At 29.2% G+C, this 22,856-nt stretch overlaps 1 protein-coding gene and 1 long non-coding RNA gene across 6 annotated transcripts in view; one reads left to right on the forward strand and one right to left on the reverse strand.

The window, feature by feature from the left end:
* Positions 1-360: 360 nt before the first annotated feature.
* Positions 361-22,856, reverse strand: part of LOC136976561 (uncharacterized) — a 171,195-nt gene continuing 148,699 nt past the window's right edge. For all 4 annotated transcript variants that reach the window (XM_067271892.1, XM_067271896.1, XM_067271893.1 and 1 more), the window contains 9 exons: positions 7,985-8,094; positions 6,242-6,353; positions 5,648-5,870; positions 5,471-5,535; positions 3,127-3,207; positions 1,938-2,135; positions 1,756-1,841; positions 1,576-1,681; positions 361-1,433 (listed from right to left, as the gene is read on the reverse strand). In XM_067271892.1, the coding sequence (XP_067127993.1) occupies positions 1,321-1,433; positions 1,576-1,681; positions 1,756-1,841; positions 1,938-2,135; positions 3,127-3,207; positions 5,471-5,535; positions 5,648-5,870; positions 6,242-6,353; positions 7,985-8,094 (1,094 nt within the window). In that variant the 3' untranslated portion in view covers positions 361-1,320. The remainder of the gene's footprint in view (positions 1,434-1,575; positions 1,682-1,755; positions 1,842-1,937; positions 2,136-3,126; positions 3,208-5,470; positions 5,536-5,647; positions 5,871-6,241; positions 6,354-7,984; positions 8,095-22,856) is intronic.
* On the forward strand, positions 11,220-21,700 carry LOC136976562 (uncharacterized). 2 transcript variants are annotated; one of them, XR_010880948.1, is made up of 3 exons: positions 11,220-11,305; positions 17,038-17,296; positions 21,252-21,700. It is a non-coding gene; the product is annotated as an uncharacterized lncRNA (long non-coding RNA). The 2 variants fall into 2 exon arrangements; XR_010880947.1 differs by lacking the exon at positions 21,252-21,700 and adding an exon at positions 18,589-18,999.

The following is a 22,856-nucleotide window of genomic DNA, read 5'->3' on the forward strand; positions in this document are numbered from 1 at the left end:
TTTCTTATATATTATCAAGATATTTTTTAATGTAATGACATTTAGAAGACTTCTTCTTTCTCTTCAAAAAAATCCTTCTTCACAAATGACTGCTCATATTAATGTTTGAAAGAAATGACATTCTCTCTTCTATTATTAGCAGATGTTATTCAGGTAGATTGTCATTAGCAAGCTTACTTTCTGGAAAAATATTTCCTCCCTTTATCTATGCTGACGATGCCATTTTTATAATTATCTTTTAGTTTTAATTGTTAGATAATATAACTTCAATTAACATGTTAATTTTCGTAGTGTTAGACAAAAGTTTACTCGTTAATGACAAGAGTTTTGTGTTATAAAAATACAAGACAACACTTTAAATAGCATCTACTTCATTTTATTTTAACTTCAGTTCGAACAATACAAATTAAAATTTACAAAAAAAAATATATAAATTAAATTAAAATATATGAAAGTAAAGCCGGGAGGAAGATGCGTGAGACTCGATATGTCGCTTAATTTTTAATAATTATTTAAATTTTTGAGTAGTTTTTTTTGTTGGATTTTTTTAAAACTTTCCTAAACAAATCATTTATATATATTTTTTTTTTATTTGAAATTATTATTTTTTATTTTTTTTGGTCGTAATAAATTTCCAAGAATTACGAACTGCGTTCAAGGCACCGTACTACATTGTTAAAAGTAAGATTGAAGATGTTGCTTACGTATGTTTTATATATACATAATCCAACAGCAACACTAGGACAATTGAAACCACAGCTTTGATTTATTTGTGTTTTTTTTTTTCCTCTTAAATCCCTCCTTCAATCGTCCTTTGAGCTTTCATCATTCTATCACAGCAATCGTGCAATATCAACAATCTCTTTGGGTACGAACCCGAATTCACAATCTACACTATACTCGACCACATTCTGCTCTTTTTTTGGTATATTTTTTTGGTTTTTTTAATCTAGATATTTCTAATTGTCAACAGATTACAACTAGAGTTAAGGCTGGGCACAATGGAAAGCAGGTGCAGTCACACTGCAGCACATTTTCCATAACGAGGTGGAGACTAGAAATATACGACAACCTAAAAAGTGATTTAAGGCTGTCTTTGACAAACCTAATGGTAACTGAATTGTTATTATGAAAAAACAACACATAAAATGAGTGAAGACAACATTGCTGTCCTTGCAGCTACAACAGGGGGCGGCATAGTGTGTGTACTTGTGTTTATGCTTAGGTGTACGCGTGTGGTCTTACGTGTTTCTTCTTTGGATAGAAACATGGCCACACACTATCCACTGTTATTGGGACGTCTCGATGGCTGGTTTATTGTCACCGACTTCCACATTTAGATGTCAGTGTGAGAATTAGAAAAAAGATTAGACTAGATATCCACGAGGTGAGATCTGGATGTCTTGTGGCACCATTGGTGTCCATACACAGACCTGTCAATATTTGAATACATTAAAACACACGATTCGTACAATTAATACATAAAAATATATAGCCTATATTAGCCTAATCCTTGAATTTAACGTTAATATAGAAGAAATATGTTAATTTATTATTAAAAAAATGAAAATATACCGCTATTAGTGACGTTAAAAACCACAAAATTTTCTATTCCGATGTTCCTCAAACAGGTTTCTGTACTCCCCGAAAAGTGTAAGACCTTATCTTTTTCTGTATAAGTCTGGAAAATATATAAATTAGTTTATCAGTTACCATCTTTTAAATAATGTAATTAATTAATTATATAAAACTCACTATACAATAGTGTTTTCTCGTTTCTTTAGCTGTGGCTATGAGGTAGTATGTACCATTTTCTTCCCAGCTTCCTCTACATTGAAATTCTACAAAAGAATAAAAAAAACGAGTCGAGGGTGAAGAGTTCATTCTGTAACCACTCAAAGACAAAAGAAAAGAGTGAAAGTGAGTAGAAAACTTACTTGTCACTCTTCTTTCGGAGGCACATTCTTCCAATAGTTCCAACTGATCTACAGCCGAACAACCAGAAGCCAGGATAGAATCGTGAGAACAGGACAAAGTATCTAAATCAGGTGTATCGACGTGAATCAAGAGAGAGTTGGATCCTTCTGTTGTGTATATGCCAACAAGAGGACATTCTCCCGATTCGCTATTCGAAGCTAGAGGGAAAAATGGATTTTTAAAGCGTATTAATTCATAATTTATAAACATTAATTCATTAATTTTAAATAATTATTGTTTAATGATAGTGACACGTTTAGTAAATTGCATTCAGATTATATACACCCTCCTGTACTTTTGTTATTTAAAGGTTATCTTATTAAAGTTCTAAATAAATTCTGGCTATTAGATTACAAGTTGTTCTACATAGAAAGGAGTATAAAAAGACTTCAATTAGCAGTGTAAACCTTAAGTGCTTCATTACTCTCTCTGTGGTATGTAGAGGTGAAGGTTAAGAGCTGTGTTAATGACGTAAGCTTCCTCCAGGGAGAAACTTAAGCAAAATGGAAGAAAAAGTCTTCCTGGTGTAAGTTTGATTTAATTTTTATCCAATTTTTAATTTAAACAACCTCTAAATAAACTATTCTTCTATATACTCCGGTGATAAATAAGGATGAGAAACAAGAGGAGTGCTTAAAAAATTAAGCTTTGTTGACTTTTTAAGTTTTAAAATAACGATTTTGTGATTAGAATATTATGTTAAAACCTCTTCAAAATAAATTTTAAACGTGCGTAATAAATAATAAATGCGTTTAAAAATCTTAAGAGACTCGATATCTCTTAACTCGCATAGGGAAAATATTGAATAAACTAAGAGAAAAACGTCTAATGTAAAACTAATTACTAATAAATTCAAACTTTCTTTTAATATAATTAACATTCTTCGTGACTCTTAGCAACTGAGTGCGTGTGATCTTCAATTAAGATATTTTACAAAATAATTTATAAATCCTTTATGCATGATTATACAAAAATAAATAAAGTAAAAATTACTTTTTTTAATTTTAAATTTACATATTTTAAGCATTAAAAAAAAGGAAGACGAAAAATAAAATAAATCAAACTTTAATTTATAAGCTGATTTCCTTATACAAAATCACGTTAAATATTTAATAAAGTTAAATTTGTATTAATATTTCATATACTTACTTGTAACAGTTACATATTCACTGTTGAAGGAATCAAAGTAGAGTGAATTACAAGATTCAGCCACATGAGATGCGATTTTCCCTATTTTTTTTTAATAAAGAACAATTACTAAACTCAACATTAATAAATACTTAATTAATATATTATTCATTATAATCATTTTATCACTTATTTATTCTTTATATAATTATTTATTTAGTTCCAAATCTCTTATTCTACTTAATAATTTATTCATTCGGTTTTACCTTCGATTTAAAAATAACTGTAATTAATTATATAATATTAAAATGTATAAAATTAACAAATATATTATTAAAATTATTAATTATAAAATTTAAATTTAAAAAAAAATGATTTTTTTGGAGTATTTTTTTCGATTAAAATTATCAAATAAATTTTAAGATAAATGAGGATGATAATAATTTAAAGAGAAAATAATTTAACTGTATTAAAATAATAATAAAAAAATGAAGCTGAGAAGAAGGAGGAGGAAGAGGAGGAGGAGGAGGAGGAGGAGAAGAAGGAGAAGGAGAAGAAAAATATATTTTTTAATTCTTGTTAAGTTTAAAATATTTTATGGATAATAAATTTCTTAGTCGTTGCTCTAATAACTTGACAAATTTGATATTTTAATTCCTCAAATGTTATTTTAAGCTCGCTGTTAATAATAAATCATTTTAATTATGATAAATCTTTAGTTGGAAAAGGTTATATAAATTCTTATTTCGTTATTTAAATAAGGAAAGAGATGAAAAGGAAAATCAGCTTTAATCTAATCATATTTTTACATTAAGGTAAACCAGTTTACTGTCATTAACACGCATCGTCTCTTGAAGATTAGACGAGGAAGCATCACATTTAAAAAAAAAAAAAAAAAAAAAAGATGAGAAGGAGGAGGAGGAGAATGGTTTAATGATGTTATTGCGGCATTTTTGAAAGGGTAAAAAGAATAAATAAAATACTCTAAAAATTTAAAATATTTATCAAAGATATTTTTACAGATATATTTCTTATTATATACTCGAGAAATAACAGTTTAGCTTAATTAACTGATAATTTCCTTTCGCATCTTGGGTGGAATAGTACTTCACTGCATGACACTCTCGCTATACACCGAAGCGGATAATTAGTGACACAACTAACTTAGACTCCTGCAGCTAGGTAATTACCTGACTTCACTTGACACACAGCGTACTTTGACCTGTTAGAGGATGTGAAAGTGTTCTTTGTTTGAAGACACGACTGATTCAAGACGCTTGATTACAATTAATTGATGGCATAGCCAAGGCGTCAAATTAACTTGGCAGAACTGTGAAAACAGCTTTGTACAAACACGCCATTCATTCTATTAATTATATAACATTTTCCTTTATCGATAAACACTTTATTATTCTCTGGAAAATTTCCATTGTATTTAGTATCATCTCTAGAGTAATTATATCCGCATTTTATTGACTTATCATCTCATGCAAATAATTATCCGATTTAAATTAATTATCAATGCTTTTGGTAGAAAGTCATGTTCCTTTACGATAAACATTATTTACTTTCCAAGATTTTTTCCTCATTTTTCAGGTAAAAATCGACAAAAATATTCGGTCCAAATCGCTTTACGTTCTTATAAATTTGGGAAGAGAATCGGAGTAAAATGACGCTGGATATATATATATAAAGAATTTAAGATAAAGGGAAAATTAGATAAAGTATAAAAAAAATTGGAAGAGTGGGATGAAAAATTTAAGAAAAATAACGGGATAAAATTCTTTGTTTTTCCTCAAAAATAATATGAGAAGTACAAGCTGTAAACCAAAAACAAAATAAAGGAAAAAAAATCTTTATCTAAACCACAAGGTAAAAAAGGAAGAGAAAAATGAAAACTCTGTAATAAAAGAAAAATAAGAAATAAGAAATAAAAGGTTTTGTCAAGAAAGAAAATGAACTTTGAAAAAATGAAAATGTTTCATATTTAATTTGGAAAGATGGGAATAATATATATAAGAAAATATTAAAAATAAAACTGAGTTTTGTATAAATATTCAATGAAGAAGAAAAGAACATAAAAATGTGTATAAATTTGTTAAATAAGAACGTAAATAAAAATTATTTTTTGATAGGAAAAAATTATAAATGGAGTAAAATGAAACTCTCTCTCTCTCTCTCTTTTTTTTTCTTTTCTTCTTGTAGAAAAGCATGAAAAGAAAGTAAAATAAAACTCTCAAAAGAAACGACTTTTGTAAAAATAAATAAAAGAATGTTTACTTAATAAACATAAATAAAATTAATTTTCTAGTTTCTAGGATATCTTTAATTAAAATTAATTAAAGTGAACGCCTTTAAAACTCACCCATTTGAAGTTCGATTACGTGTTTGGCTCTTTTATGGATTCTTAAGCAAACGTAGCCGATATTACTGAATAAAATAAAGTGAATTTCTTTTTTTAAGCAAGTTTAAAATGTTTTTTTTTGTATAATTTCCTTAATTATTATAATGTATGAGTCGTGAAATCGTGTTTCTTACTTACCAACCGGATGTAACGTGTACAACCATTTGAGCATTACTATCTGATCGGTAATCATCTCTGATGCATACAACTCTCATGTGCATTCTACCGTTCGATGTGTTTGTCACGTGATAAGATGTGTTCCTGTGACTAAAATCGTAAGTTTGTTTAGCATCGAGGGTCTTCCAATGTCTTCCAGAGGTCACCCATTCCGGAAACTGGCATCTTGCGTGAGGATGATTAGCTACAACATCACCAAAAAAAATCGTCTCTGTCTTAGATGCTAGCTCCAAATAAAGTTTTTAATTAATTATTAACAAAACAATTATGTATATATATTATTAATAAGAAAAAAAAACTTTTAAAGATTCTCTATTAAATATAAAAGAATTTTTAAAAATTTAATCGCATCTTCTTAACCAGAATTTGAATAAGATAAGACTCCTTTTTATTTTTATTTCAGTAGAAATAACTATTATAAATCTTCTTTAAACTCGTCTCTTCTAACAAATTGAACACATTTTCATTTAATAGATCGATCGAAACTGTTTAAATTGAAAAATTTTAATACCATTCCCAAGTTAAAAGCTCTCGTAATTCTTAGAAGCTACTTACTTCTGGTTAGCCTCATAGTTCTCGATCCTTCGCTAGCAGTAAATAATCCATCGCATGTAGCATCACCAGATTGAGATAGGAGATAACCGTGATCCTTTACTTTTTCATACACCTAATGATAAGTTATTAATATTTAAAGATTATTAAAAAAAATAATTCTAGTGTAAATTTATATTAAATGCTCTTCTAGCTTTGATTTACATCATTAAAGATTCTTCTTATATTAAATTTATAGCTTTTAAATAAGATTCTTAACTGGTTAAAACTAAAACTTTCCGATATTTAATTCTTCAATCGAAAATAATTAATTTGTGTCGAGAAATTCAACATTAAAGATAGCATTTGGAGTATAAGCAATGCGTTTAATTCTTAAAAGAACATAAAAGTTAATTAATAATATTAATAAAATGCGATTTATAACAAAAAAAGCCTTAATTCTAAGCTTTGTATTTAATATTCATCCACTACTAAAAGCATTTATATCGTCGAAGCGCCGAGGAATAAAACAAAAAATTATAATAACCAATTAAAGGACAGACTATTTTTAAAAAATAGATCTTTCTTCGTGTCTCGCACCATCAAATTTAAACGTTCCCCAGTGGATAAATTGATTCAAGAATGCATCATTTTCGCCCTATCGGCCGTCACTCATTTCTGAACGGTTAAGCTTAATATTAGTTACTAATGGGCCGACTAAAATCTTAAGCGAATAAATAAGAAAGAAAAATTCCTCTTGCCCACTCAAATGCTTGGTCGAAGAAGACGAAAATCTTGACTTTGAACTATCCCCCGAAGACACCATTACCTTCTTACATGAATCTTACCTATGTCTTGGGGGATATATAAAGACATTCCCTACAGGGTCATAGTGAAAATACTAATCTCTCCCTGCAGGCTACAGAACGTTACGCCTTCAACTTCTCCTGTTATTTAGCGGTAGGGACCAATATTTCTTCTCCAAACTCAATGCTTATCGAACGGGAGTATTAAAAAAACTGATGGTTTCTGGATATCTGATGATAAGTAAAAGCATCGAACAATCGTGGATAACATGTTGGATATTTTTTTACACCTATCATTTATTTTCTTAAGCTGGGATTGAGATAAATTTCTAACAAAACTTTGCAAACAATTTTTTTCTCGCAATCTTTATGCTAAATAACCTCTTAAAAAAACCATTTTTACAGCCCAAAAAAATAGAAGGAAAAAAACCTAAGTTTATCGCGACGTGTTTTAACGACTAGACTTTCCATTTATTAAATTTTAGAACAACGTTACTTTTCGATTTTAGACAATCTTAAAACTCTTATATTTCCTCTTTCCTACTTTTGATTATCTTAGATCCTATCTCCTGTTTTACTGCTTCAACATTTCCACTTTAGATCATTTGGTGCTAACACAACCGAGTATTTCTATTTTTTTTCATTTATATCCCTTTATCAAGTATAAGTTAAGAGATGGAGGAGATTCGATTACATAGAAAACTTCTTTCTACACATTAAAAAGTAAACTTTATACTTTTTATTTTGATATTTTTTAAAAGTTAATTTAACTTAAACTAGTTTTTTCCATCAATAAATTAAAGTTTATATTGAATTAGAGAAGAGAGAAGTAAGAGGGAACATTAACAGAATATCGAAAATAAAGTTGGAAATTAAATTCGATTTCTATTTATTATAATAAAAACAATAAATTTACTATAACAATTTATATTCTTTCTGTATTTTTATAAGTAGTACTCACGAAACATCGAAATTTATCATCATCCGTCTTTGCTTCTTTATGTTGAAGTTTACCGACGACGTATCTAGTAGATCCTTCCTTCCACCAAGCCAGGCAAACTAATTCTTCCACTAAAAATAAATAAATATATATATATATAATAATAATAATATTTTTATTACCATAATAAAAAAATTTAATTTAACTTTAATAAATATCTAGACACGAATCAAGTCGTAAATCATCTTTTAAAATGCTTAGTAAACTAAATTTAAAGTAAAATAGTATACGTAACTTTCTAAAAGTGATGAATAGGGAGTAATTGTGACTTTTAAAAGTTCATTCACAGTGAATCTTATGTAGAAGGTAAGCTATTTATCGTCCTATGTCACACGAATCAAACGTGACATGAATGAGCACATGACACGTTTTATAAATACTGAGTTTAGTTACGACGATGTTAAACGAGTTCAAAAGAGCATGAAGGCTTCTATAACACTTTATTGTGTTTATCTTTTATCTATTGAACCAATTTGATCTTCTGTTTACTTAAAATATTCGCATAAAAGCAATATCTTAATTAAAACTAACGCATTGTTTACGTAATTCAATTTACGACTCGAACAATAATACATTCTCTAATCTTGATCATAGTTAAATAACTTATACATCAATTGTTTCCCTAAATTATACGTTAAATTAGAATTATTTTTAACAATTTATAAAGTCTTTTTTAAACAATATCTAAGTGACGATGCGTTTTCTCCCCTTTTTCTCAAATAAATAAATGTAATTTTTTTATTAATTTATAAATCTTTTAATTAAAACATGTAAGAATTTTAATTAATATCACAGAATATTTATTTATTTTTTAAATTTAATTCAATTAATTAAAAATATTTTAATATATTTACTAGATTCGTTTACGCTTTGCATCGTTAAGTCTGGTAAAAAAAATAATAAAAATTGTTGATAAAAAACAATTGAATAATGTTAAGATATATATATATATATATATATATATTTTTTTTAATATTATAAAATTTAATTTAATAAAATATACAGGAAGATCTACTCGTGTGTATGAAGTACGAAGCTTTGAAGAAGATAGAAAAAAAGAATTTTAAGAAAAAAAATACATATATTTTTTATAGCAATAATATTTTAAATTTTTTACAATATCACGAAATTATATAACCTTTTATAATCTAGTTTTATATGCGACATTTCTAAATTTCTTTATAATTATTCTCAGTTGTTTACATCTTTTCTAATATAAAATTCCATTAACTAATTCGCAAATCATTTTAAAAAATTCTCTTCAATTTAAAATTTAAAAAATCATCATTATTATATCGTGATTTTTTTCCTTTTTTTAAAAAAAATCAAGAGCATAGATGATGATGCTTCACTCCACAAATTAAACGAAAGAAAAAATCATCATTCATCATTCATTATAATGATGAATGATGATAATGATGAATGAGAAATTATTAAAAAATGTCTCCTCAAAACTGATTTTTGTAACAATTCCAGAGCTTAAATATTATTAAGAGTTTAATTCTATTCAAAATCATCTATCATCCCTATTAACAACAATCGACATAACACAGGGGGGAAAGGAATTAAAATCGAAATAACTGAAAAGATTATTTTATTTAAAAAAAATAATATTTAGATTGATTAATAAGAGGAGATTAAAGTGAAAACAGCAAAAAGAATCATTGAAAATCCCTCCATCCATCAAAAATATAATCAGATCCATCAAAATAAATTCACGTTGGAAATTTTTCACCCCGTTTTAATCACATAAACATATTTTTATAGAGAAACGCAATCATAGAAGTCTGTATAATCTTCGGAATTGAATAATTCACATCAAACGATTTGCAAATCCACTTATCCTATATTTGGGGATGATGCATTGGGAGAAGTCACTTTACTACATCCGCCAAGCAACGAATAATTGATGTTATCTAGCCATTTACATTCTACAAGCGCTCATCTCCACATACATTACAAGAAGCACAGAATTCCCAAGCATGACCTAAAATGCCTTAATAAAAATGCATACAAGGTAATATTTACATATAATGAATCTACGGTGGACCCAGTAGAAGATATGAGGTCTAGTTATAGGTCTCTCCTGGTCAATAGTCTATAGAAAAGCCTTACACAAGCAATAACCATGGAAATTGTGTCCAGGTTGATATAAGCCATATGTTGGCTGCTGAATCTGTTGCATTCGCATTCTACCCCTCCTTACACGCTACACTTTGTCTCTATTGACTAACTCCAAATTTGAATCGTATTATTAAATTCTTTTTATTAAAATAAAACAAATCGTAGATACTTTTAAACAAAAGTAACTTTAAATCATGTTTCTTTTTGTGTGTGTAAATTCTTCCACTTTATTAATAAGGAAAAAAAAATTAAAGGTAAACAGATGACACTTTTCGTGCATCTTTCTCCCTTTTATTTTAGCAATTAAAAATGTTTTTAGCATTTAATATATATTTTTTAAATATATAAAATTAAATATTTAAGTCTTTCTCTAATCAATTTTCATAACGTTTTCCTCTTATATAAAAGGAGAAAAAAGTTATGAAGTAAATTAGCGTGTCATGAAAACTGATAATTGCACTTTACACTTCGTTAATTATTAGTTTGTCGTCTTATAATTTATCTTATTAATGCTTGAATTAGATACATCGCATTTAATTATTAATATATTTATTAATTATTAATTAATTCCAATCTCACAAACTATCTAGAAGTGATTTATCTGGAAGGAAAAAAATCGTTAGAAGAAACTCATAAATAACATTTTTTTTTTTTTTGGTTACAAATCGTAGCTTATATTTTTGATTTAAAAGTTCAGATATGTTTGTATGCAGTTGCAATTCATCTACATGTACACTGGCTACATTTCTACGTACATATTCTTTGATAAAAACATAGGTTTTTACAATAAGAAGACAAATCGCTTCGACACGCTTTTGTCGTTCGGTTGAAGCTCTCTAGTGTAGAGAAAGCCATTAAATTTTGCTTCTCCCCTTCTCTCCTGGTTTTGTCTCATCCAAGCTGTGAAACATTATCGCTTATAGCAGTATTCCAGCTGTCACTAACGGCTAGTAAGTGTTGAACATCTGAATATATAATTCCACTGACGTACGATGTAAATGGCTGTTTTGTTATAAATTCCTTTTCGTCCTTGTTCTTTACTTAATGGTTGTTTTAACTCATCTACAAAAAGACAAAAATCACCCTCACTTCTGCTAAAAATACGGCTTTTGCAAGTTTAATAGTGTTTTTTTGTCGAATTTGGCAATATCTAAAGGGGTGAATATATATATATATATATTATTTTTTTTTTTTCCTTCTTCTAATGTTATACATGGAGATTTTTTTCATATTTTTAAAACTTTTTCAATAAATTAAGATGATTAATAGAATATTTAACGTGTTTAAAATGAACTTAAGATTATTTTTGCCTGTTTAAATCGACTCTTAGTCGGGTTAGGCAACCCGAAAGTGGAGTTAAATTACGCGATGAATTCACTCTTTTTCTTAAAATTTAGAAGGTTTAATGCGATGTATTTGCTTAGAACATCATAAAACTGTTTATTACACTCATATATAAACTTTTTTTCATAAGATTTATCTAGTATTTTCCTAGATTTAAAGAGAAATGATGGCGAATCTACGTGACAGACATACGCATGGACGAAAGTAAAAAATAAAAAAAAAATAGTTTTTAAATTATCTTCTCGCCACAACTCATTTGAAAAAGGGGAAATTGTGTTTTACTTTTTTGTTGTTGTTAATGTTGTAGTCTATTAATAAGAATATACTGTTTAAAATTACCATTCTATAAATAGCGAGTCTGTTACTCGGTTTTCATTAATCTGATTAACTCCTCCTACGAAGAATATCTTTTCTTCATATAATTCATTTATGTTTAATTTAGCTGTCCCCTGACCTTTTTCTCTCCTTGTCAAATATTCTGTGAGGTTTTTATCTAACTACTCAATCATCCTTATGTTCCACCCACTTCATTTCTTTCTTTAAAATTAATCAACTGCACTTGTATTAATGTCTACTTTTGATGAGTATTTTTTCTCATTTTTCTTTTTTAAAAAAACTTTTGCAATTAAAAATATAAAGTTTTGTCGCTCGATGTATATTTTTATCGTCATTCCTAAGGAAAAAAAGTGATTAGATAATCAGCATTAGGGGAAAAAAACACGCTGCTTTTTGTATGAGGTATGCCTTTATGAAAACAGTTTTTATCGCCGCTTTTTAAAGTAGATTAAGCTTATAATTACAGAAAAAACTGTGAATAATTCTCGTATTATACACTCAGAAAGCAACAGTTTATGTAATTGATGCTAATATAAAGATTTAAGATTGTTTAAAGCAATAAAAATAGCATAGAAGTGCGTAATTTACTTGAATTTTCTCCATGAAAGAAGCCAAGTTTGTCGGGAAAAAACTGCTCAAAGCTTTTATAAAATGGCAGAAAAAAATGTCAGGCAATCATTTAAAATGCTAAAATATCGTCTAAACGTAGCAGCAAATAGCATTGAGTTGCAAACATTTAACATAATCATCAGCACAGATGCACATGTGACCACTCATTAACTTAAATATATCCTCAGTGTATAAGCGCAGTATTTAAGCTTTCTCTAGAGACAATTTACCGTTTCTGGACTATCAAATTGACACGTGAGCAGCACACCTGTCATTACTTGGGTTCTATCAGTCTCGCCCCAGGGAAGTGAGGTTGTTGTGGTTTAGCAAGCATGCAGTAGTTGGCCCACACACGGAGCAATCTTTCCTACGAAAAACATTGATTCTCTTCACACCGATGACAAGCCAATCTCACTCTTGGAGTAGAAGTGTCGTTGATGTTTATCCTTCAACTAAGACATCAACACACGCTCGTTTATCAAAGTCATGCAATCTGTTGGTACCTTTACCTTTAGCATTTTATACCTTCACGGCCAATTTCTGCAAAAGTATTACTTCAGAAATGTACTTTTTGCTTAATGCAGTTGATAAATTAATGATTTTCGACTTTAAGCAAGCACGATTTTTAATTTAATTAGGTTTTAACTGTAATGAATAATCAATTAATCCCTTAGGAAGGGCTTAAATAAACGAGAATAAATAAATTTATTACATCTATTTTCTTTTTTTTAAGTATATAAGAACATTTATCGGATTTCAACGTATAAAAAATATATATATCTAATAACAGCAAAGCAATTCGTCGCCAATAATGACATTCCAAAAACTCTCTTCGCCTCATAAATCACCAGATAATATATTACTTGCAAATTTAAAAATATCCTGAATCTACTCAAAAACCTATTTTCATTGAAAATCGCTTTCTAACATAGCTCATGCAGTCTAAACATAACATTTTTGAGAAAAATTTCGATGGAAAACCTTGGTTTGACTTACATTTAACCTAGTAAAGCCTGGGGTGGTTGAAAGTAGAAATTTACATCTGCAGGGTCATCCTGGGATCCCGATACCTGTGGTGACTCCCATTTATCATACCTCCGTCCCCTAAGGCTGGTCTTGTCTCACCGTCCTATTACCATAATGTTATGACTGCTCTGAAACCCATCTGAGCGTAAACATTTCGTTGCTAGAATACTCCGAGTGAAGAAAATTGCAGCTTCTCCTACTATAAACTGTTATTTCCTATCTTATGTTTACTTAGGCTCGATTTGGATGAGTTACTCTCCACCAAAAAAACAACATTTCTTACCATTTTTTAATTACAATCTCTAGGATCGATGCGGGAGATTTTTTTTCTTCCTCGAAAGTAATGACGAATTAATATATATGATAATTTAATTCATACAGTTTCCTATTTTTACACCTGGGAATATAGAAGAATATATATATATACTTTTATACACCTTTGGAGTGTAGAGGATTGAATTTTCTGTATAGAAGATAACGGGGTTGTGAAGAGGCTAAAAAATATATATAGGAGGAGGGACGGGGAGCAGTCCATTTGTCAAGCAAGCCGCACGGGACAGTAGAAATCAGCTGGCGATTAGAACTCAACGATTGCAATCGATATCGATGCCATTTTCTGTAGAACTTCACGCCCGTGTGTTTGTCTCCCCATCTTCTCCCTCCTGAATCCCTGGCGGTGAATGATGGTACATCCGCTATCCCCAGATTTACTGGGTCTTGCTGTACACCCGAGTCTGCAGATTGATGGATGGACTCGACGTGTCCATTATGCATATCCATTTAAGCGTAACGACCAGGTGATGCGCTGCGTCGTTTCTCTCATCCGTTTCCGTTTCCGGAAACATGAGGAAAAGAGATGTAGGTAAACAACCATAAGTGAAGTGATGGGGAAGTGATAAAAAGAAAAAAAAAAAACACAGATTACAGCCATTGCCAGTTAAAAATCGGTTGGTTATCTTTACGGATAGGTTGTAACTTCATTCAGATTTTATCTCGACTTGTGAGAGAGAAACAACGAATAGAAATTACTTATACAACCTCATTTTTCCATGATTCTAATTCTTCTTCTAGGCGTATCTCAAAGGGTTACATCTCTAGAGTAAGATTAAAATCTGTAATTCGTTCAGCTTCCGTTATTTTACAACGTATTTATTTTAATTAAATATCTGGGATGAAAAATTATCAATCAGCATCTTTGCTTCTTCGAAAACATTTAACATATACATATAAAAATTTTTAAATACATCTAGATGAGAAGAAGATAAGGGGGACGAAGAGGGGAAAGGGAGAGAAAGAGAAAGAGGCGGAGATTAAAATAAAAAATAGTCACAGTTGATGAATTTCAAGTAAAATCACATCAAGAGCAAAACTTAAAAGAAACGGAAGAAAAAAGTTTTGAAAACTCACTTTCTTTCAAACCGAGTAAAATATCAAGATGAGGAAATGGAAAGTGATTAGTAGAACGCCTGAAAATACTGTATTAGTTTTTCTAAGCTCCGGTCGACTCTCTAATTAGCCTAACTTCTTTTTTTCACACCCCAGTCCTGATGAAGTGATGTTTCTTTCTGCCAGGATCGTTGCACTAGGAAAATATGCAAGCTGCTCAACATATCTGCATCCTCAACTAACGTACGGTCGATGTTAAATAATGACTCTTCACAAATTACAAAATAAAATCACTTATAAATGATTTTATTGCTGATTTTTAATTCATTTTTGCTTAGAGATGTCTCCAATTTACATCCGCATCTCATATAATTATATGCAAAATGGCCTTTTGTCTTTGCAAATTCATATTAATCAATACTGTTTATATATAAATTTTAATCATTTATTTATGTTTTTTTTATTATAAAAATTATTCTCTATGTCTTAAATATTTTAGAACTTATATAATATATATATATATATAACTAATTGAAATTTTCTTCAATATCTTCTCCAGACTTTATACAAGGATTGGAATTGCAAACTTATTTCTATATAAAATAATTTAAAATAATAAATAATTAGAGTTAAGAATGTTTCAGAGAATTCGAATAAAAAAAAATTAAAGTGAAAAATTAGACTTTTTAGAACAGTTAGGAAGTTTTAGAGGAATCTTCTTGTAAACTTTTTGGAGGAATGTGGAAGTTTAGAAGAATTTGAATTCTTGGTTCCTCTAAAATATCTTAGAAAAATTAAGAAGTTTTAGAAGAATGAGTTTCAAACTTTTGTAAATTTTTCCTACAAAAATTTGGAATTTTTGTAAGGATTTTTGCTTCAAATGTTCTAAATTTCCTTAGAGAAATTTGGAATTTTCACAGGGATTTCAATTCTAAATTTTCTACATTTCCTTAGAGAAATTCGAAACTTTTATAAGGGTTTCATTTCCTAGTTTCTGTAAAAATTTTATAGGAATTTCATTCTTAGTTTCTATGAAATATTTTAAACAAACTAAACATGAAAAGAATTAAAATTCAAATTTCTCTATGCTCTTTTATAAAGAAGTGTAGAATTTTTAAAGTAGTTTGAATACCTAGTCTCATTAACTTTTTATTGAAAAAAAATATAAAAGAGAGCAATATATACTGTAAAATATTTAGTTTATCGAATTATTTTGTTAATATATTATCTAAAACATGTATTATTTTACTTAATATTTCTTAAGTTTTGCAAAACAAAGCAATAAGAAAATACTTAGTGATTGTTTAAAAAGATCATTTAAAAATCTACATTTTTGATTTGATAATAATTTTCAATTAAAAAAAAAATTAATCAAGAAAAGTGTAAAAATTTTAAGAAAATGAGAGGGAAAAACTTTCAACATTAAAATATTTATTTTAAAAACTCACTTAATGAGAAAAATCAATATTGTTAATTCAAAAATGATGGATAATTCTAAGGGCATAAGAATATCCAATTGTAGAACTCATCTTATGAAGGATAATAAGATTTATGAAGTTGTGAACAGTTTTGTTATAACATTATTCATTTTTTAAACAATAAAAAGAAAGATAAATTAATTAATTTATACTAGAAAGTGCATGAGAATTTAATTAGATTCTAGGGGGAAAAAAAGAAGAGGAGGAGGAAGATAGGGAAATATTCTTAGAAAGAACGAAATCATTTCATTGCCATGAATTGAAGACCTTTTTTTCCTGCTTTAGATGAATAAGAAAAGTGGGAATTAATAATAAAACTACACGGATTAAACGATTAAATCCATCTTTCATATTTTTACACTGAAGATGGCATCTTAAGAGGAGAAAAAAATGTTTGCAGAGGCCATTATGAGGTTAACAAATGATCACAATTAGAAAAAAAGAAGTGAAGTTTACATGAAATGGGTCCTATCAAGCAAATATTTGTTCTTATTTAAATTCCTTTAAATATCATTAATTTTTATTCTAATAAGTGGTAAGAGAAGCCATATGCAAATTTACTAATGGAGGATTATGAAACGGTTTATTTTTCCTTCGGAATTTATTTATTTAATTATTAAAATATAAAATAAACAGAAACTGGATGAAAAATATTTATTAACTTTAATAAATTAGATGTATAAATAGTATTTTAAATGGAAATTTTGTTAGTTTTATACCAGATAAAAAGAAAAAGGAGGAAGAAAAAGAAGGATAAGAATAAGAAGAGATAGAAGCGGAAGAAGAGGAAAAAGTAGAAGTGTTGAGATTTTAAATTCCAGGTATTCGAGTGACTTACAACATTTCTTAATCTACTAGCCAGAGAGTGCAGAAAGCTTTAGTTCATTGCACTTTCTGCGGGGTTCCTCGTTACTTACCTATAAAAGAAAGCAAGAGTATTCAGAGTAGGATGCCCACTTATCTAACTGAGGTGAATCCTTGTTTTTTGATAACTTTCTACTCACTCTAACTAATTGACTTACGGGATTAACATTATCTTCTTCTTTAATGAGAATCTGGGTTCAAATTCTACCCAAAGTCAAAGATTTTTCGCTCTCAATTTATTCCTTTCTTTGATAATTTATATAAATACTTCGCTAGAGTGCTATATTTTTTACTAAAAAGTTATCCACACAATTATCACTTGATTATTATTTACATAATAAAATTTAAAATTAAGCTTGCTTCCAAAATATTATTTCAACGTTATTTTATTTGGAATTTCAATTAAAAATGGGTTAAAATCATAATCAATTAGTTAAAAAGCTGATCTGAATAAAGCTGGTTTTGATAATTACTCAATTAAATACAAATGTAAAGAAATTACCATATCAGTAGGTAGCAATACAAAGAAAAGGTTAATAGAAAATCATATCTCTGTACATAAATGATATTTTAACTTTATAGAAATGTAACGAAAGGAAGAGTATGTTTTAAACAGAAAACATAGTACCTTAAATGCCAGATTAGTGAGTTGATATGGGAGAATGTCTCGATCTCAAGCTCATTAAGCAAGCAGGAAGGGAGAATTGACCGCCTATTCTAATTATTTAACGGACATCCTGACGTCATTACAAATTACTGCATCCAGTATTAATCTGGTAATAATAGATGAGGGAGTAAACTACAATCCCTACGCTTCGTTAACATTTTGAGAAAACAACCTTCGTCTACGGGGAATAATTTCGCTATTCCGCAATGAATAGCGTGCACATTACAACACATCCTCTAAGGATGATTTTCGTTAATTTCGTCAAACTTCGCATTTTATGTTATGAGATTTTGTGTACGAAATAAATGAGAAAAGGTGTCAGAAATTTCCCTCTTATTTTTGACGTATAAATGTCCATAAGTATGAACAAAACTTCCACTTCAAAGTCCACAAACTCTCTATTCATTAACTGTCTCAAAACCATATAATTTTGGGAGCGCATGCAATTTAGAAATTAGTATATAGAAATCAATGTTAAATGGGAATTTAATATTTAGAGGGCCTAAATTTGCACTTGATGCAAACTCTCAAGGCTTATAATTGCTCCAAAACTTTATTGATATTCCAATATATATCATAAGATTTTCATAATGGATGAGGAGGAGTAAATGAAGCGCGTATAAACGTGTTCAAATCACGTTTATATGCCCCAATTAACAATCTTGATGACATTATAAAAAATTGGAATTTTAAAAATAAATAAATAATAAAATAATCTGAAATCTTTGCAGTGGAACCAAGGCATAAGACGAAATCTATCAATAACAGAGAAGTTCAAAAGGAATATTTTTACTTTGAAAGAGATAACAAATCGCTATTGACATATTTTGTAAAAGCAGAAAAGTTGTAATTAAGAGAGCAGAAAAAAAGAAAATAAAATAAATCATTCTAAAAGACGAATCCAGATCTAACATTATAGGAAAATGCTTAAGTAAAGAAAACGATTTGTCTTAACATAATAGAACAAGAAGAAACCGGGAGAAGAACCTTAATCGAAGTGGATGCCCTTGGATACTTTTGCATTGATGACGAATAGGTAAAGATAGAAGCAGATCGCTTGAGAATAGCTCGTTATCAGAAAAGAAAGCTTTGACTACATTCTACTTGAAATATTATCGTTCGTATCCGAAATCGATTTGGCGTATCACATCAGGACCTGTAAGGAGAGAATAAACGTCAAGAAGACAGAGATTTTGTGTAATGAAAGCCATAAATAACTGTCAGAGTTGTTAGGAACAAGTGTTGCTGTCACGCCCCAATGTGCCTCCCGATGGATAGCACTCATTGCAGGTGTTCACTTTTTTCTTGAAAATTTAATCCCCTTTAGAAATTTAGTGATTAGAAGAAGTGGACAAAAAAATCTAAGTTATTCCCAAAGATCCTTATAGAAGGGGATCCTTACGACTCAAAATATTATAGAGATGAAACACATATCGAGTTACCATTCTCGAATAAAATGACAATAAAAATTTTATTTGTTATTAATTTATTTAATATTTTATTAGCTTATTTTTAATGAAATTAGTAAATATTATACGAATTAAGATCAAGATAAAATATTTGTAAAATTTACAAGCGCATATTACTCCGGAACGATTAGAGCTTGTAATATTGTAGCCAGCATCTGCCTCGTATCAAGTATAACCTCTTATGACATTGGATAGTCTGAACTTCTCCAACCAGATTGCTTGTATCTAACATTCTTTCATTAAGCTAGACATTTACTTTCTTCCATTGTCTCATTACACGTGGCTAACAACCTGAACAAATACTGCACATATTTCTACTCTAATAAATGCGAAAACAGGCCATTCCTTTTTATAGGCCTATTCAAAAATAACGCTTACAAGAGAATATATATATATTTTTTATGTCATTTTAAAACTTTCGGTTTTTCTTTATGAAAAACTTTAAATTAAGAATTCGTTTAAGACGAAATAAAATCTTTAATTATTGAAATTTGATGGATATTTGCGTTCGCCCCTCTTATGAAAGATCTATTGAAATCCAGCTCTTATCACCAGACAGAGAGGACTTACAGAGGATAGTAAAGTCTCGTTTGATGTTATCCTCTATCTTTCAGTTGTCTAGTTGTCTTTGTCTATCTGCCATTTATGTCAAAGCCAGATGAAAAGTCTACGGGGTTCCAGGCTACGAGATCATTATTCATTCTTAAAGGGCTGTATGGCTGCAGCACTTGTCTTGGAAATATATGTGTTAGGTACTCAGTTTCCTCTAATCTCAACTCAACTCTGTCATAAATATCTCGTTTCATCTTATAAAATTGTCATTTGAATAAACCTTATCTCAATATTTTAATTCGGAATTAGTTTCATGCAAATGGAGGATGGAATAAAACGGTGGTACTCGATGGTACCTTCGAGTTGGTCGAGAGAGTTCTTAACGACGTACCGGCTCTCGGAATGTTCTCCATAACTTGGAACATAAATCCTCTCCCATAACGAATCGTATTTTTGTAGCGTCCAAGAGAAAAATGCCATATTATACGAGCGAAGTTAGTGGGAAGAGAGCAGAGGGATTCTCTCGAAGATCCGTGCCAATGAGAAGATTCGAACTCGGTTATTATCATACGCGTTTAATCGGAATTTTAATAATAAGCGTACAAAATAATTCCCAGTGTAGAAAAACTCTTACAGTAGCTTACAATTAACAATTGGAGAAGTTTCCGGCGGAATCGGAAGGCGTCATTCTACACGACAACCTCTCATTAACCCCTGATTGAAATATTGCATGATCTCACCGCTTGGTGCGCTGTCTTCAGTCAGAAATTTCACCAGCTGCATGTCGTCCGTATTTCATCAGAACTTTTCTAAATTGATTCTTTCCCACCTTTTCTACTCTTTTAGAAAATTTACCGCTTCCCAAAGAAGAATACAATTGCTCGAAAAAAATATTTATATAATAAAAAAATATTCTCTTTTTTCTTTTATTACAATTTCTTAAGAGCCGAATTTTCTTTTTAATTTCCAGAAAAACTGTTTAATACGTAAACAGAATTCAAAATAATAAATTGAATTTTTGTAATTAGTTTTTAAAAATAGCGAATGTAACTCCCGCTAAGAAGGAAATTTATTTCTTTTTTTAAAAATCTTTAATTATTTCCAAGTTTTTGATAGGGAAAAACATGATTTCAAGTTCTAAATTTAGATTCTTTTACACAAGTCATTTATAGAGTAGATTATGTATCGAGTATATTAAAGAAAAATGCTGTATAATATTAAAAAGATTGCCGTTTAAACTTGTAGAAAATCTTCACAGACGACACGAAGTGTGCTCGTAAGATGAATAAAAATAAATAAATTTTGTACAGTAGGAACCTCTTGTATATATAGAAATAAATCTGCAATTTTTAAATGCTTCTTTACTTTTATAGAAATTACAGTTAGAGAGATAGAGAAAGAGAGAGAGAGAGAGAGGAAAAACTGCTTTATCGAAAGCTTTTTCTTACCGTTGTGAACAAGTTTAGAAATCCGTCAAGTTACGAAAATGTTGGAATGATGAAAGTGAAGTGTCGCTGTTGGTAAAGTCGTGTAATTTTACGTGTCAGCAACTTTGAGTAGGAGAATAAGAAAACGATGTCCCGTGTGCTGTGAAGATGGTGTTAAGATGATCGATGATAGACGCAGAAGAGATGTGATAGCAAGAAGTTTTCAGGAGAAAAGAGGGAGAGATAGTTTTATGGTAGAAAATCTTGCTGACTTAGATGTTTGTCTGTCCCCGTCAGCTGGGTATATGTCACTAACTCATTGGCACACTAGGGGTTTTAAACATTTTGTATAACTACAACATACCAGTAGGAGAACATTTCGTCCAAGTAAATAGGATGAGGGGATCGTTATTCCTACACAGATATCATCTTTTGTGTTACTATTTTTACAAAGAAGATAAATCAACCTTTAGAATCCAATAGCCAACATATAAAATAGTGAAATTTAAAGGAAATATTCGAAAATCTATATTTAACTTCCTCTATAGAGCTCTATTATATAAACTCTTAAGTTAGAACCATTTCAAGTTGGTCGAAAATAAACTATTTTTTATATATGTATATATATATACAAAATTTCAATAGTTTGAGAGTTAATTACTTCTTTAGCTTCAAACAAGCAATTACTTCGTCGTATTTTTGAATATATATTGTAATATTCAAACGTTTTTTCTTATGGTTATTGTACTTTTTATATCTGGCCATTTTTGAAAATGGTGAAGTATAAAGGCATACAATAAGCAAAAGAATATTTTTGAATATTTTCCTCTTTCGAAACTGTCAAATCAGGAGTCTTTACAATGAACGGTTCTCGAGTTATAAGCATAAAAACCGAATTTCTAAAAGTTTTTTTAGATTCCTTAATATAAAAATTTGGAGTTTTTGAAATATTTTTTGCTATTTACGTTCCAAAATCTATTTTTGAAAGTTCACCAAATTTTATAAGTGAAGAAAAATATGAAGTAATTTTCAAATAAATAAATAGACTAATAAAATTCTACAATTTAATAGTATTATTTTTAATGATAATACATATAACTTTTTAAGAAATAAAAGTGTTAGAAGAATGAAAAATTATTGCTAAAAAAATATACGAGAAGGTTCTTGAATTTTTTAAATTAAAATATTATATTGTACAATATAAATATTTAATATAAGTTTTATATCACGTAACGAAAGAAAATGAGTATCATTCAGGAAGGGATAAAGTCACTGATGTATAATGATTTTTCAACACTTTCGAATGGTGTTTATCATACAATTATTACTTTTTTCTGCCTATAAAACATGTAATTGTTCCTTTTTATACATCAAGAAATTATGTATAAAATAAATTTTCCTGCCATCGCAATTCTCAGGAGTTATCTGAATGAATTCGCGATAAGGTAGCTTTTACCTGCTTGCTCCATAGGCTTCGGATCACCCGGATACTTTCTACAGCGTTGAGAGATTCGATCCGGATTCTCGTGATTTTTCATGGGCAGTTCGAGT

The sequence above is a fragment of the Centruroides vittatus genome, unplaced genomic scaffold (assembly GCF_030686945.1).
Source record: "Centruroides vittatus isolate TY-2023 unplaced genomic scaffold, ASM3068694v2 contig_401, whole genome shotgun sequence".
NCBI classification, from domain to species: Eukaryota; Metazoa; Arthropoda; class Arachnida; order Scorpiones; family Buthidae; genus Centruroides; species Centruroides vittatus.